Here is a 16,282-nt window from a genome sequence, read left to right as displayed (position 1 = left end):
TTCTTCCAAAAAACAGACTGCGATATTTTCTTTTAACCTGAACCCACCATCTTACAAAACCTCTGACAAACCTTTACCACAGAGCTGGAGACCAGGAAACATGACTGAAAGACAAACATATCTGATCCTTCAGTGGGTAGAACTTGTGTGTTGTGTTTGAACTAATGAGACCTGATAACAACACCGATGGGATGTGTGTATGTACGTCTGTGCACGGTGTATATTCAGGCTTCCTGTTTGTGTTAAACCATGTTTCTGTTTGTGTGTTAACGGGAAACTGTGTAGGTTTAGAGCTGAGGCATGTTCATCATAACTGATGTTCGCCCCCTCGAACGAACTCCACATCCACAGGGAGACTGTGATTGGTCAGTTTGGCGGTGACGAACCTACAGAGGATCTACAGCTGAATCTGCAGCTCCACTCGACTTTACAGAGCTTTATAAAGAGTTTCAGCTCATTGTTTATCCGTCCGAACAACAACTTTACTGTTCTGGTCAGCAGATGTTTTCAGAGAAGCAGCTGTAAAAAGCCACTGTCCACTACCTGCTCAGCAGCAAACAGCAGACACATGCGGTTAGAGAGCAGCTGGTGAACATAGTGGAGCATTTAGCAGAGCCAGATATTTCCCTCAGGAGCTGATGGAGACCAAAAACAGAGCTAAAAGGGAATAAAGGGAATGTGGACACAAACACCACTCCACATGAATCATTGCGCTGCTCTGTAACTACCGAGTATGGAAATAAGAAACTGTTTGACAACAAGTTCAACGTATCACCTTAAAAGTGCAGCGTTCACTACTTGTCTCAGCTGAAAACAAAAACATCAGCTGTAGATTTACTGTATTATTGTTGAATTGTGCACATCCTCGGACTGTGCGCAATTCAACAATAATACACTAAATCTAGGATGCTAAGGTGTGTGTGTGTGTGTGTGTGTGTGTGTGTGTGTGTGTGTGTGTGTGTGTGTGTGTGTGTGTGTGTGTGCAGACCGTGCGGGACAGCTCTGTTTTGATGTCTGATCTCTTGGTGAGAAAAAGTCGGACGTCCCAGTCGAACTTCAGACACTGCTGAACAAACTCCAAACCGGCCAGAGTCTGAGAGCTGAGAGAGACAGAGACAGAGACAGAGACAGAGAAAGAGACAGAAACAGAGACAGAGACAGAAAAACAGAGACAGAGACAGAGACAGAGAAAGAGACAGAAACAGAGACAGAGACAGAAAAACAGAGACAGAAACAGAGAAAGAGAAAGAGACAGAGACAGAAAAACAGAGACAGAGAAAGAGACAGAGAAAGAGAAAGAGACAGAAAAACAGAGACAGAGACAGAGACAGAGAAAGAGAAAGAGACAGAGACAGAAAAACAGAGACAGAGAAAGAGACAGAGACAGAGACAGAGACAGAGACAGAGAAAGATACAGAGACAGAGACAGAGAGATTTGGAGTCAATATTGTGATTATTGTATACAACAAGCAACACACATGTCTTCTGCTCTGCAGATTCACAGCTCTGTGGTGTGTGAAAACACCTTCAGTAAAAGTTTCAAACAATCCCTGAAGCTCCTTCTGAAAAAAGCAGAACTGAACAACTGATAGAAGTTACAAGTCAGTAAACAAGGAGGTCTCATAAACACGTGTTTATTAGCACGTCTCAACAAGTCTTTTCTCTGGTTTCTAAGGGGAGGTTTATTCTGGATGGACATCACAGACGATGACATCCTGGTGGAAGTCACACTGAATCATATCAAAATGCGTTTCATGCCTGTGTGTTCACATCTGATTCAGTTAGGACTATGAGGAGGAGGATTTTAGTTTTTGTCCTTCGGGGGCCGCCGTAGTTGACAGACAAAGACAGTGTTGGACAAGTGTTGGACAGACAGACATCAGCAGCGCAAACAGAGCAACTCGCTGCTGTAGGAATCAGATAATAAACAGTTTTCACAGGTATTGTTTCAGTGCAGGAAGTTCAGTCGTCCTCTCACAGCTACAGGTTATCAGACTGAAACACACTTCCACAGGACACACACACACACACACACACACACACACACACACACACGCACACACACGCACACACACACACACGCACACACACAATCTACAGTACAGCAGCTCTTCTCTGGGGATTCATTTATTAATATCAGACGTGGGTAGAGCTGCAGCTGGTGTGTGTAGATCTGTGCTCGTCTTAAATCTTTGTGAGGACGTGCTGTCTGGTGCTCTCACCTTCACATGACTGCTTCACGGTTCGGACTCGGTTTTAAGTTTCGCATTAGAATCAGGTTTAGGTTTTGGCGTTAGAGGTTCGGGAATCCATCATGTCACTGAGGGTCCTCACAAGTGGAGAAAGACAAATATGTGTGTGGGTGTTGTATGAGCCGTAGTGTTGCTGGTTTAGCAGCAGCCACAGCTCAGCTGCACTCTGTTATTATGAGCCTGCACCACAGACCACAGATCAGTGTTACTGTTGTTTTACTACTCTGGTGTTTTCCGCCTTGACCAGCTGATGGGTGGGACACGTCCTCCTCACTTCTACAGTTTCCCTCCGATCTACTCACTGAAATGTCTCTAAATACAATCTCCTGACTGTCAGGTAATACAAATTATAATGAGCATCTGAGTCTCCACTCAACTCTCTGACAGGCAGAAGAACCTGCAGCCTGCAGGCAAGAATCAGGGCTGAGAAAATTACTGCAAACTCATCGGTAGAAAAAAAACACATTTAATCTATATTTTCAGTCTCCTAAAAAGATTATTCATTTTAAAAATCAATCAAATAAATATTAGATGACACTGTACAGTGTTGTTTTTAAGAGAAGAAACACAACAATATTATATTATGTACAAAATCTATTTGTATGCAATATTTATCAAACATGCAAGATGAAGTCTCCATCATAAACAACTAAAAGTGATTTTAAACCAGGTTATTAATCTAATCTAAAATAAAATAAAATAAAATAAAATAATATAACATAATTTACATTTTCTTTCTGACTTTTGTGCAGATTGTCCAAAATATAAAAGTTTGTTTCTGTTTTTTGTTTTTGTTTTTTTGCATTTGACATTAAAGGAAACTGCCCCAAAATGTTAAAAGGTTGATCTGATCTGATTCCTGTTGCATTCTTAGATGGTTTTTTGTCTGTACAGGCGTCGCCACGTGGACAGAGGGGAGTGTCGGCGGTGAAAGAATATAAGAGCTATGTTGATGAGACGTTGAAAGTCCGATGTGATAAAAGTTTATATTAATGAATTTTGTCACTGTTGTTATTATTATTATTGTTGTCTTACTTTTATTTAGCCAACGATCATGCAGTTTTTGAACTGCAGCGCCCATAATGCTTTGGAGGAAGTTCACCACTCTTTAGACATTTAGTTCAGTTTTACTCGACTTTTATTGGATAAAAAAATGCAAATTTTAGGCAAACAACTCAAAAAACGTCATTAATTTTTTAATTTTAAAAGTTTACCACGTTGTAAGTGTCTATAGTGTCGTGACGAGTGTCCAGCAGCAGCTCCACAGGAACAACTGACAGTGCAGTTTGGTTATTAAACTAATAGGTTGTGAAACTGGCTTCTTGAAATGAAGAAAATGTGCCATTCAAGCAAGAAAAATAAAAAGAGACAACCCACAGATACAGATGGGGGGGTTTCCATCTGAGCCGCAGACAGAGCTGAGTTTTACTCTGAGTCACAGACATGATGAGAGGCGACAACAACAACTGACTGACAAAACATGTCATCCATACCTATCAATCAAGTGATGAAGGCTCCGTTATATATTTAAATATTTTATCTAACAGTAGGAAGACTAGAAATGAAAACAAAGGAGGAGGAATTGCTAAAAAAAAATAAAAATCTTTGAAGCATTGGACTGAAACACCATATGTTTATGTCTTTGTGTGCAAAACAGCTGCATGAAAATAATAAAATATCTGCACCATCTGCAAGGCTGTCAGCATTATGGACATTGACTCATACAGATGTGGACTGTGAGAAGCAGATGATTCAAACTAAGTGAAGTAGAGAAATCCAGAAATCCAGTTTCATAACTGGTTTCAGCACAGACAGAAGAATCTGATTAAAACTAAATAACGTCCTCTGTTTGTGTTTTCGGGCCCAGAAATCTACAAACAGCTGCTATCAGCTCTTTTTTTGTTTGTTTAGCTCAGTGATGTGATCGATCGGTTCAGATAATCAGAGTAGATGCCACCTGGAGGTTTGTACGTCCCAGTTTAACACAACTACTGCAGCTGCGATCTCCTACATTACTGTCTGACTGAAAGTAACCTTCATCTGCATGTTATAAGAGTTGATCTTCTGAAGCTGCGGGAACGACGACGCTGCTCTGTTCAGACCTGGCTCAGGGACTCTGAAGGTTTGAGGTTTAAAGGGTCTTACTTGTTGAAGAACTCGTCGTGTCCGCAGACCTTCAGCAGGTAATCGTCCACGTTCAGGTGATCCAGATCGTCCTGAGCGTAACACAGAGTCTGATAGATCAGCAGATCCACCGTGGACGAGCCTGAAAGAAACAGACAGAGAGAGTTTATTATCACAGATCGGATGTTGCATTATGACTCTGTTCTTCTAAAATTATGATTTTTTTTCCAAAATGTAAAATTTTATTCAAGAAATACTGACAATGTTCTTGCAAATTCATGATTCTATTCTTATAATAGTTTTATTTTCTCAACATATTTTGACTTTCTGCCCCGTCATTGCTCCAAGCACATACACTACCACTTATTTAGACTCTTATTTTGACAGTGAGCAGCAGCACTGTGGTGAGTAACTGGAAGTGTAAGTTCAGTTTTGTCTTCAGTCCAATAAAGAACTTTAATATCAGTGAAAACGTCGGACTGTGACACGCCCCACAGTCCGATCCTCCCAGTGTCTTACCATCACAGGTAAAGGTGAGTGGTTCTCTGAAGTGTTCACTGATGACGGTGACCTTTACGCTGACCCCCAGACCCTGATGAAGCTCCTCATGACCGACTGAAGGCGACCAAACGAAGCCGGCGTTCTTCGACTGGTCGCTGGACGGGTACGCCGAACGTAAACTGAGAACAAAGAGAGAGAGAGAGAGAGAGAGAGATTTACTGAGACCAATGCAGAGTTACTGTCAGGAGATGTGTGTGTGTGTGTGTGTGTGTGTATGTGTGTATGCGTGTGTATGCGTGTGTGTGTGTGTGTGTGTGTGTGTGTGTGTGTTACTCACACGTCCAGCATGTGACAGAAAGCTGCCACCTCCTCGTCTCTCTCCTCCGACACCTGGAACAGTTCATATCCAAATCCATTCATCCTGGAGCGCAGAGACACCTGTCAATCACACACACAGAGCCGACCAATCAGAGGACAGTGACAGTTGCTTTCAGCAGATCCAGTATAAGTACAGAATGCAGGTTTTTGCTGAAGTGCTGATGTTTGCTTATTTTAAAATGAAATAGAGACAAAAAAAAGCTGCACATCCTTATTATTATTTGGACAGCACAAGTGTGTGTTGGCGACAAAGATCTGTGAAACCGTCGCCATGGTTACACATGTGTGAGTTTTTTCCGCAGGTTCACCGGAGCAGAAACAGGTAGAAAAACATGGACGCTGCTTTAATTCGATGTTTCACCTGCGAAAGGAAATTTTTTTATCCGTGTCATGTCACTGTTCAGGACCGACAGACACAGACAACGTCAGAGAGGAAACGTGAGGCAGCAGCAGGAGGCAGATGAGCTCTGAGCAGCTTATCACTGAAGCACAGGAATTATGAAAACAATACATCAGTGTAGCTGTGAGCTTTTCTGCCAGAGAAACACTTTAATATGAGTAAACTAGATGTTTTGTAGCTGTATTTGAATATGAAAAACCCTTTTTTTGCTTCTAACTTTCTCTGTCAGTGCAGCCGATCTCGTCATTAACCTGGAGCGATGCAGATTTTGTCATGAAATAATGAATTTATCTGCAGCTCAGCAGTTTGGGACTGTCTGCTGCTCTTCATTATATTTATAAAGCCAGAGGAGGAGGACACGGAAACAGTCTACATCCCTCCATCACAGTTCATCTCTCCCTCTGACTACAAACATGAATAACTAGACTTGCTGTTACGTATGAAGACAAAATCAAAAACAAATGAAATGCATCATCAAAAATTTGTTTTAACTCAATTACAAAAAGAGATGATTTATAAATTCGCAGTGAAATTCAGAGGCTTCAGAGACGCGAGCTGCTCCGCCAAACATAGACCCAGAGTGCAAAGATAGCAGATGAGGAAAAACAGCCTCGAGTGTGACAGATGCTGCTGGATCATCTCCACGATGCCACGCAGCCACTTCCTGTTTACACTGGCCATAAACGAGAATATATTCATACGTGTTGTTCGGTTCACCCTGGAGGTTGAATGTCGCTCCACAGCAGAACAGTTATGTTGGGCACAGTCGTTTCTGTGATGTGCATTTACTTGATTTCGTGAACGTATGCATTAGGATTGGGGCAATAATAATAGTAAAAAAGCGTTTTCAAAGCTGTGTGACATTGAGTCTCCTGCCTGTCGACCAGTGTTGTGGGTGCCGTTAATCTCACCATCATGGTTTTAGATTATAGCTGGTTAAACCGGTCTGACTGCTGCTGACACAAGGCGAATCACTGTCAAACTGTGGACGTGATAAGTTTCAACAATCAACCGTGAAATGTGAGGAAATGATTTTATAGTGTTTACTTTAAACAAATAAGGACAAATATACATAAATGTAACACAGCTGGAAACTGAACCTCAGTTCTCTGACTGCAGACTAAAGTCACGAGGTGTTAATTATCAAAAACTGAAGCTGATTTGTTCGTCATGACTTCTTCTTGGATCGGATCCTGATTCAAATCAGAATCATAGATCGTCTTTGCTGTTGACAAAGTTGCTGTCTGACATATTTGCGTGCAATGACATATTTGTCTTATTTAGTTTAGTTTAGATTTAAATTGAAAATAGTTTTAAAAATATAGCATCTATATATATATAAAATCTGTTTTTCTTTTCTTTCTTTCTTTTAAACCTGATTATATTACTAAAAGTATCTAAAATGGATCTTTTTATTATCAGTATTCAGATATTAGATTGGTGCCAAAATGAAAAAAAAACTCTCTCTCTCTCTCTCTCTCTCTCTCTCTCTCTCTCTCTCTCTCTCTCTCTCTCTCTCTCTCTCTCTCTCTCTCTCTCTCTCTCTCTCTCTCTCTCTCTCTCTCTCTCTGACACGGACATGAAACTGACATCCATCTGATTTAAAGTAAATCCTTTTGCCGGTGATTTATGTTTTAGAGACAATAGAGATCTACACATCTGACTAACTGAAATTAGTTTTTCTATTTTTTGACTTGTTATTTTATGACAGATCTTGTGTCTGACCAACCGTCTAGATGCCAAAGATATTCACTGTCATGTCAGACAAAGAAATGATTTAATGATCAAAACAAATACTTTTTTTCTGTCGACCAACTTATTGTTGCAACTCCAGTAAACGCAGCACCACAGGTTCTTACCGGGTCTGCAGACACCCGCCGCTGGTTCTTGTTGCTCTTGGGAACAGGTACATACGTCCTGGGCGGCACCTGAGGGGGGAGGGTCTTACTTCGAGCCACAGGCTTCCCTGATTGGTCCCCGTTGGCCCTCCGGCCTCGAGGCCCCCCCTGCCTGCTCCCGTTGAGTCTGGACAAAGAGTCGTTGATGTTGTCGTAGTTCAGCTCTCCAGAGGTCACTTTGGGCTGATCCACTTCGGGCGTGAACAGGTTCACGTCTCGGGGAGCGGTGGACCCTCGAGGAGGCAGGAAGGGGTTCTCTGACCCTGACGATGGAGGGATAGGGTTTCTTGGTGGGATGGCGGGAGGGACGTCATCTGGAAGAGAGGGGAATCCTTTGGAAAGAAACCCTGATCCAGATCCAAGTGAGTCCCCGAGGCTGGAACCTGAATAGTCTCTGAACTTGCTGACCTCTGGACTGTCCAGGATGTACAGGGACTCCTTGACGTAGCCTCCCTGAGGAGGGAGCGCCCTGGCTGGGATGGAATGTGGAGACTGGGACCCTCCTGGCTGGTTCAGTGAGGAATCGGATCCAGAGAGGCCCCTCAGCAGGCTTCCCTCAGTGGAGGCAGGAATGGGCTGGCTGGGGCTGGGTCGGGGGCGTTCGATGGAGGGATTTGGGGTCTTGGAGCGGGTCTGAGTGGGAGCTCTAGATCCGGCCTGGCTGATTCCCGGACTGCTCTTGTCCTGTTTGAGTCTGGAGAGGGCGTCGTACTCCATCTGCAGGGCCTCAGCCAGGACCAGCTCCTTCTGACTGAGACCCAGAGCCTCCAGACAGCCCCAGCCCGCCTCGCTGCTCTCCTTCTGGGTCTGAGCCGCTGACATGCCGCCTCCTCAGCAGAGATGGAGCAGGGGGAAGGGAAGAGGTCGGCTGAACTGCTGCTAGAAGAAGCAGCGAGGTCACATGGAGCTACTGAAGATCAGCTGAGGACAGAGAGGAGAGACGGTAAGAGGAGGCGAACGATAAAAAAAAATCATCCATCAGTATGTGACCTTTTTCAGAGCTGTAAATTACAACTGGCATATTACTTCTTCTCTGGAGCAATACATGTCGCCGTGACACAACCACAACACAAACAAAATGTGACCCACATCATATTAAATTGTATATTTACTAAAGTTTAACAGAACATGATGGATGAAATAAAAACTCAACCATTTCACATCCCATGATCATGATGATGGAGTCACAGAGAATCAGCAGAGTGCAGCACGTTAATGGACTTCAGGATTCATAAAACTTTTATTGCAATATGGAGATTTGAATTTGAAGCCCTTCGCCTCTTCATCAAACCAAGTCAGATGCAGTGAGGTACAGTCCTACAGCCTCCTCATCCTCAGTGTTACTGACAGCAGCAGTGTCTGTTAAACTGAGACATCTTTGTTGTCGTCCCAGTTTAAACTTTACCCAAACTCCCACAGAAGCACAGCAGAGACCTGGGAGACTGGATCAGGATCTGACCCACAAACCCTGAGTGTGTCTGCTGAGTGTGAAGGAAGGAAGGAAACACACAAACACAATAAGGAGGAAGCGATGAAACGAAGAGGAAATTAAACTGTGAGGGTGTTAAAAAAAAGCTGCAGGGAAACACCATCGGTTTAATACTGAACAACCGTCTGTCGGGTTATTAAGAAACATTTCATATGAAATAAAGGAAACTGCTGGTTCAGCTCAAGCTGGTCCTGAAGCCAACACATCTGACCAGTGTGATAATAACGTAAACGGGAAGATATCAACATCAGACAATAAGAATGAGCAGGCCTGCAACTAACGATAATATTCATTATCAATTAATCTGATTAGCTGTCTGCAAAAATGTCAGAAAATACTGGAAACCGCTCCCTGACAACTTCCTCTGTCTTTGACAACGGGCAAATAAAGCTGCAACTACTGATCATGATCAATGTGCCATTTACTCTCTGTTAATATTTGTCTTCTGACGATGATGTCGTGACTACCATCATGTTAATAAACCCTCTTTGAATTTGAATTTAATATTTTTCTCAGTAAAACACCATAAAGTATAAAATGTTTGTCACAGACCACAAAGGGCCGTTTGATGTTGCCACACAACCCTACGTCAAATACCCCGAACTGTCACTTTAAGACTGAACCACAACAGACTTGAGACTTGACTCATTATCTCTGATATGAGCTCAGTGAATAATTATGTTCTCATCAGGGGCGGAGAAACATCTCAGACATTCAGACCCTCAAGACGGTGAAATGTCACATCTTGATTGGATCAATGTGACTGATAATCAGCATCTTTAGGCCCCGCCTCCCACAGAGTTCAGTTATTTATAATAAAACACGCTGAAACACGTAAAATGTCCTTCGTGTGAGGAATTCAGACAGGGCAGCGTAATCAGCCCATCAGACAGCAGTCTGCTGCATTTTAAGCCCCCGGAGGGTCACCATTGACACACAGAGGGATGTTGTTGGGGGTGGGGAGGGACAGAGCAGAGGCTGCTGAGGCTGCCCCCCCCCCCCCCAAGAGACAGATAAACCCTGATAGACACACCACAAACCAGCTGTGTCCCAGTTTAACACATGCTAACACACATCAGATCCCAGTGTGGACAGAGTACTGGTCTGACTGGTTTGGATGTACTGGACCAACAGGAAAAGATGCAGGATGTCAGCTGACAGTCACACTGTAAGAACGCTGCAAATAATGATTATTTATATCACCCAATTTATTGATTTGATTTAGAGATGAGTCAAACAGTCGATCAACAAACTATTTTAACAATTTATTCATAGTTTCAGTTGTTTTTCAAGCAAAAATGCTGAAAATCCTCAAAGTCCTGCTTCTCAAATGTGAGAATTTTCCATTTTCTCTGTTTTCTATCACTGATGCAATTTTTCACAATTTTTTAACCCAAACGATTCATAAGTTATTTGAAATAGTAATCTGCAGACGCAACCAATAATGAAAATAATCGTTAGTTGCAGCCCTATGATGTGATTTAACTTCAGTGTGATGTCTTCAGATGTCATTTCGTCTGACCTGCAGTCTGAAACCCCAAAATATTCAGTTTTGAACTATTTAGGAAACAATTATCAAAATAGCTGCTGATTATTATTTGTGGATCAAACATTCGCCTAATCAACTCATTGTTTCAAGTCTACTTTTATTACAAGAGTTTTAAGACGAAAGAGTGCAGATGTGATATTGATTAAAAACAAATTGCTCAGCGTTACTTCCAGGATATAACAGGATGTGGTATCAATAATGAATGAAAACACTGCAAACAGGAGCTGATCACGGCTGGTTGTGCAGATTGGTGGTGATGGAGGGCGTAGATTCAAACTAAAGCTTGTATTTAATAACTATTTGTAATTCAGCATAACCTGGAGTCTGGAGTCTCTGCTGATATCTGTCCGTATGAAACAGTAAAACATACTGCCCAGTCCTACATCCACATTAAGCCAGTCAGGTACACGACTGCTCAAAAGTTTTACAAGTTTTACTAAATTTTTCCAGTTTTTATTGAAATTTCAGCAGCTCAAGTGCAGTGTGAACATCTTTTCCTGTCAGTTTCAGCCTCTGTCCAGATTAAAACAGTGTTTGTCTCCTCAAAAAATTGAACTTTACTGTGGAAAATAATCTCTGGCCTCACCACAGCCGACAACACAGAAGCAACGGGGGACACAGTCTTAACAAAAAAAACTGTCAAATATAGTAACAACTAACTTTGTCCTGACTGTAAATGTTGAAGCGCAGCCGAGCATTTCAGACATTACAGTGAGACGTCCGACCATCTCATCAGAACGAGAAGAGAGCCGGGTCTGTCTAAAAAAAACAACCCCCCACAACCCCCCACCACGGAGACTATACCCTTTCAATCAGAGGGCGGAGGAGAGAACAAAGAGCTGATGTCAGTGTGTCACGTGGTCGAGGTCGGACTTTCACTCATGAACCCCCCCCCCCCCCCCCCCCCCTCCCTCCCCCCGAGACTCACAAAGTGGGGGTGGGAACCACTGTCACCCTCCAAACCCCACCCACTGTCATGAACACACACATGTCTGGTTTCATCCAGATGGAGCTCAGATTTTAACTGAGTTTACAGAAAATGGTCCAAAGCAAAAAGATGAGTCAAGTCTTGTTTCCCTCCAACCGCGGCTGCGAGTCTGAGCAGATTGGTGGATGGAGATTAGGGCTGAACGATTAACCCTCTGGAGTCTTGGATATTATTGAAATTGCAATATGGCCAAGTGCAATATCCAAATCGCAAGAGCTGTTTTGATAAACGTAAAATGTGTCACAACAACAGAGACGACGACAGACTATAAATCCTCTAGACATTAAGTAACACGCTTGTTTGGTACAAAACCCAACAAAAAAAATCACATCGTCATCATTCTTCAATTTTTTTCAGTGACAATTAAACGCAAAAATGACTATTCCAACTGAAATCGTGACTCATATTGCAATCGTAATATCTGCCAAAATAATCGCAATATTTGGGAGTTTTTTTTCCTTCATATTGTTCAGACCTAATGGAGATAAACCGCTGGTGGAGCCGATTCTCCATTTGCTGCCATTAAAGCGCTGCAGAAGAAGATGAGGTCATTAAAAGAGCTCCGGTCAAAGCTCGACCGATGGAAAGCCATGTGGAAAACATGATGGAAATCTGACATCCCCGTTAGTTTCATGGATTAATGTGAGGAAGGTTCCAGTCTCATCGTCAGGGTTATTCATTCAAGTCTTGTTTCATCGTCACAGCTACTGTTAACACCTAACACAACAGGAAACAGATATTTAGACTTGTTTCCAGTGTTTCCACTCAGGTTTTCTATGCCCACATTGATCATGCTCATAAAAACAAGAGTCGTTCAGAGTCTTTACAGCAGAAATGAACCAGGGAGAAACTCTGTCAAACAACCAAAGAATCGCAGCTGTCACAGATGACGAGCTCAGAAAGACTGAGGTCTGAGAAATACTGTCAGAGAAAATCATTCTGACCTTCAACAGTCTGAGAGGAGAGAGTGAGAGTCTGTGACTGAGAGATAAGATTCACTAATGTGGGTTTATATATGACTTTGTTTCACTTTAACCAGAGAAAAGGCTTCATGGTGTTGACTCTTCTTTCTGGGTTAATGGGATCTCGGGACGAATGTCAAAGTCTTTTATATAAGAGTCTTTTATATTCGAATCAGTTCAGTAGTCTGATGTCCTCCTGTCTCTAAATGTGATAAATCAAGTCTCTGTAGGGCAGCAGTTTACTCTCTGACAGAGGCAGCTTTAATAAAACTGGATGGTGACACACAGATAATAAGCTACAACAGCTTCCTGCATTGGGACAAAGGTGAGGTTTCTACTTTATTACAAGAGTTTTAAGACGAAACACGTCAGGGACGACCTCACTACATGAGAAGAGGATCACTCCTGTCCCGTAGAGAAGACACAGTGAACCTCATGACATATGAAGTTATGTAAGTTGGCTCGCTGTGGATGTTACTGTAGCTAATGCTACTGTAGCTAATGTTAGTGTAGCTAATGCTACTGTAGCTAATGTCACTGTAACTACTGCTACTGTAACTAATGTTACTTCACCTAATGTTAAAGTAGCTAATATCACTGCAACCAATGTTACTTAAGCTAATGTTAGTGTAGCTAATATCACTGTAGCTACTGCTACTGTAGCTAATGTTAGTGTAGCTAATATCACTGTAACTACTGCTACTGTAACTAATGTTACTTCACCTAATGTTAAAGTAGCTAATATCACTGCAACCAATGTTACTTAAGCTAATGTTAGTGTAGCTAATGCTACTGTAGCTAATGTTAATGTACCTAATATCACTGTAACTACTGCTACTGTAGCTAATGTCAGTGTAACTAATGTTACTGTAGCTAATGTCAGTGTAACTAATGTTACTGTAGCTAATGTTACTGTAGCTAATGTTACTTCACCTAATGTTACTGTAGCTACTGCTACTTTAGCTAATGTCAGTGTAACTAATGTTACTGTAGCTAATGTTACTGTAGCTAATGTCAGTGTAGCTAATGTTACTGTAGCTAATGTTACTGTAGCTAATGTTACTGTAGCTAATGCTAGTGCAGCTAATGCTACTGTAGCTAATGTTACTGTAGCTAATGTTAGTGTAGCTAATGTTACTGTAGCTAATGCTAGTGTAGCTAATGTTACTGTAGCTAATGTTAGTGTAGCTAATGCTAGTGTAGCTAATGTTAGTGTAGCTAATGCTAGTGTAGCTCAGTTAAACAGCAACATTCAAGCAACAGCAACCAAAGAGGGTTTTACAGGGCAACCCATACAGGATTTAATATTGATATCTAACAGTTTAAAAAGGTCAATAATAATATATCAGCCAATATCAATTTTCTTTTCACAACTCATGATATAAATAAACAGGTTTTCTTTTTGTTTTTTAACCGACTGTTTCTAAGCATTTCTCTGGTGTTGCTCTTTTTCAGCTTCTTGTCATTTATACTGAACAAACATATTAACACAACACTTTTAAATTTACTTCTTTGTTTTTTGAGTTGAAATAAAAGATCTAAGATTTTTTTCTACACACAGAGGGCTTCTCTCTTTTAAATTATGTTCACATTAGTGTTTAAATCCATGTTAGTTAGCATTCCTCCTTTGCCAAGATAATCCATCCACCTGACAGGTGTGGCATATCAAGATGCTGATTACACAGCAGCATGATTAATTCACAGGTGTGCCTTAAGAGAACACTTTTAAATGTGTAGTTTTATCACAGAACACATTGCCACACATGTTTGCACGTGTTACTTGGCATGTTTCATGTCCACAAGAGCCGTTGTCTGTGAAATGAATGGTCACAGCGATAAGCTGTCTCCAATGTGAACAACATCTGGAGAAAGAAGTCTGTTGTTCACTTAGAAAAAGTCTTAGAACATGAAAAATGGGAGCAAAAACACAAGTGTTGCATCTATATGTTTGTTCAGTGTGTCAGCTGATAAACAGGTATTGAGTCTCTTCCTTCAGTATCGCCAGTGTATTTGCTCTTCCTTCTTCCGAGTCCAGACTCTTCTGATCATCTTAGGTAATTTAATAATAAAGTTTAGCTATCACACCTTCTGCAGACATAGTAAAACTGTGCTACACTAAACCTTCCAGCAGAGACACACACACACACACACACACACACACACACACACACACACACACAGAGTCTGACCTATGATCGAAACCTTACACACAAGTGATTAATCATCAAACATTATGACTGTATCTGATGATCAGAGACACACCTGCAGTATATGAATTATGTTCATTCTCTCAGTCTGTGGTCTCTATGGCGATCTTACTGTTAACTATATTAATAAGACTGTTGAATTCGTCTGATTATTATTATTATTTTAACTGAAGGCTACTAATAAAACACTGCTGTCCTTTCCTGAACACACACACTGATGGTTTGAAGTCTGAGAGCAGTCACCACCTGAGCTGTGTTTGCAGCTAATGACTGTTTTCATTATGAATGATCAATTAAAGAGAAATTACACAGCTGGAAAAGGGTCAGGGTCTTACACCTAGACACAATGCAGAGGTTTTACTGTAGTTTTTTCAGCAGCTGTGACACATCATGGAGATCAGATTCTCCTCATTTGTGACTTAAGTTGTCCTCCCTCAGAGTCCTAATTCACTCGGATCTAACCTTAACACTGTGAAACACATGTTGATATGATTCATTGTGACATCCACTTCCTGAGTATATCATCCTCTCTGATCTCCATCCACAAAAAAAACTCCAGAAAGCCAGGCAGCAAAAAAAAGAGACTGCAGAACTTCTCTCTGAATCATCATGTTTTTCAGTTTTCTTCAGCATTTTCAAATTCCAGAGATATCTGTCTGTATGTTCATGACTACAGAGCAAACAGGAGCTTATCGCAGCTGATTCAGCTACTTTTAAAGGGAGTTTGACCACAAGGAAAAGCTTAGCTGGCTTCTGTATGAGCCAAATTAAACTGGGAATATGGATCATCTTCAGAATTAAAGAAGCCAAACAAAAATAAACCATGATCACACAGTATTTAGTTTCGGTTTCCCTCCACCCACACAAAAGACAAGCATGTTTTCTATAATAGTAGTGACACTGCCCATGAGCAAAGCACTGATTCATTCATAACACTGCGGGTATATGTCATATGTGACTGCAAGGGATGAACATTCAACTCTTCATAATCCTGGTTTCAAAAAAAGTCTGTCAGTGCCTTCAGGTGTTTTCATTCTCATTTCCCTGCGTTTGTGGTGAGACAGGTGTGTATGACGTCATAGAAAATGACGGTACCATGTGAACGGTCATTGTGCATTTCTATTGTGACTGTTAGCTTGTTTTGTTTTGGTTGCTGTTTATGTTATGCAGAAAAATTCACAATTTTCTCGGGGAAAATAAAACTTTAAGACTCAAAACTGCAGAAGCCGAGAAAACGAACAGACGCGGACTCGGAGGGATAAAACAGGTGACAGACGTCATTAATGTTAAAGTGAATGGGAGAATTATCTAAGTGGAAATGTGTCTGAACATCCCTGTGACAGCTGCTCCTGCTGCTGCTGCAGCTGCCAGCAGCCTCCCGACTGTCTGCTGCAAATGTTTTCAGCCAACACACTGCCCAGTCCCATGGAGAGCCCGACCCGACCAGACTCCATTCAGAAACACGGTACTTTAACGTGGCCTTATTCTCTGGCCAACATCCACACCGCACAAATTGATATTTTCAAGCAACATT

General features: G+C 41.7%; 1 protein-coding gene across 1 annotated transcript in view; it reads right to left on the bottom strand.

Annotated features, from left to right (window-relative positions):
* The window catches only part of pik3c2b (phosphatidylinositol-4-phosphate 3-kinase, catalytic subunit type 2 beta), a 39,445-nt gene that overhangs the window by 22,343 nt on the left and 820 nt on the right, over positions 1 to 16,282 (bottom strand). Inside the window, exons 2-6 of the mRNA XM_056402142.1 lie at positions 7,515 to 8,474; positions 5,215 to 5,315; positions 4,896 to 5,056; positions 4,398 to 4,518; positions 989 to 1,100 (exon numbers count right to left, since the gene is read on the bottom strand). Coding sequence (XP_056258117.1) covers positions 989 to 1,100; positions 4,398 to 4,518; positions 4,896 to 5,056; positions 5,215 to 5,315; positions 7,515 to 8,375 — 1,356 coding nt within the window. The 5' untranslated portion in view covers positions 8,376 to 8,474. The remainder of the gene's footprint in view (positions 1 to 988; positions 1,101 to 4,397; positions 4,519 to 4,895; positions 5,057 to 5,214; positions 5,316 to 7,514; positions 8,475 to 16,282) is intronic.

The sequence above is a fragment of the Seriola aureovittata genome, chromosome 2 (assembly GCF_021018895.1).
Source record: "Seriola aureovittata isolate HTS-2021-v1 ecotype China chromosome 2, ASM2101889v1, whole genome shotgun sequence".
In the NCBI taxonomy this organism is placed as follows: Eukaryota; Metazoa; Chordata; class Actinopteri; order Carangiformes; family Carangidae; genus Seriola; species Seriola aureovittata.
This window is presented reverse-complemented; position numbering and strand designations above follow the sequence as displayed.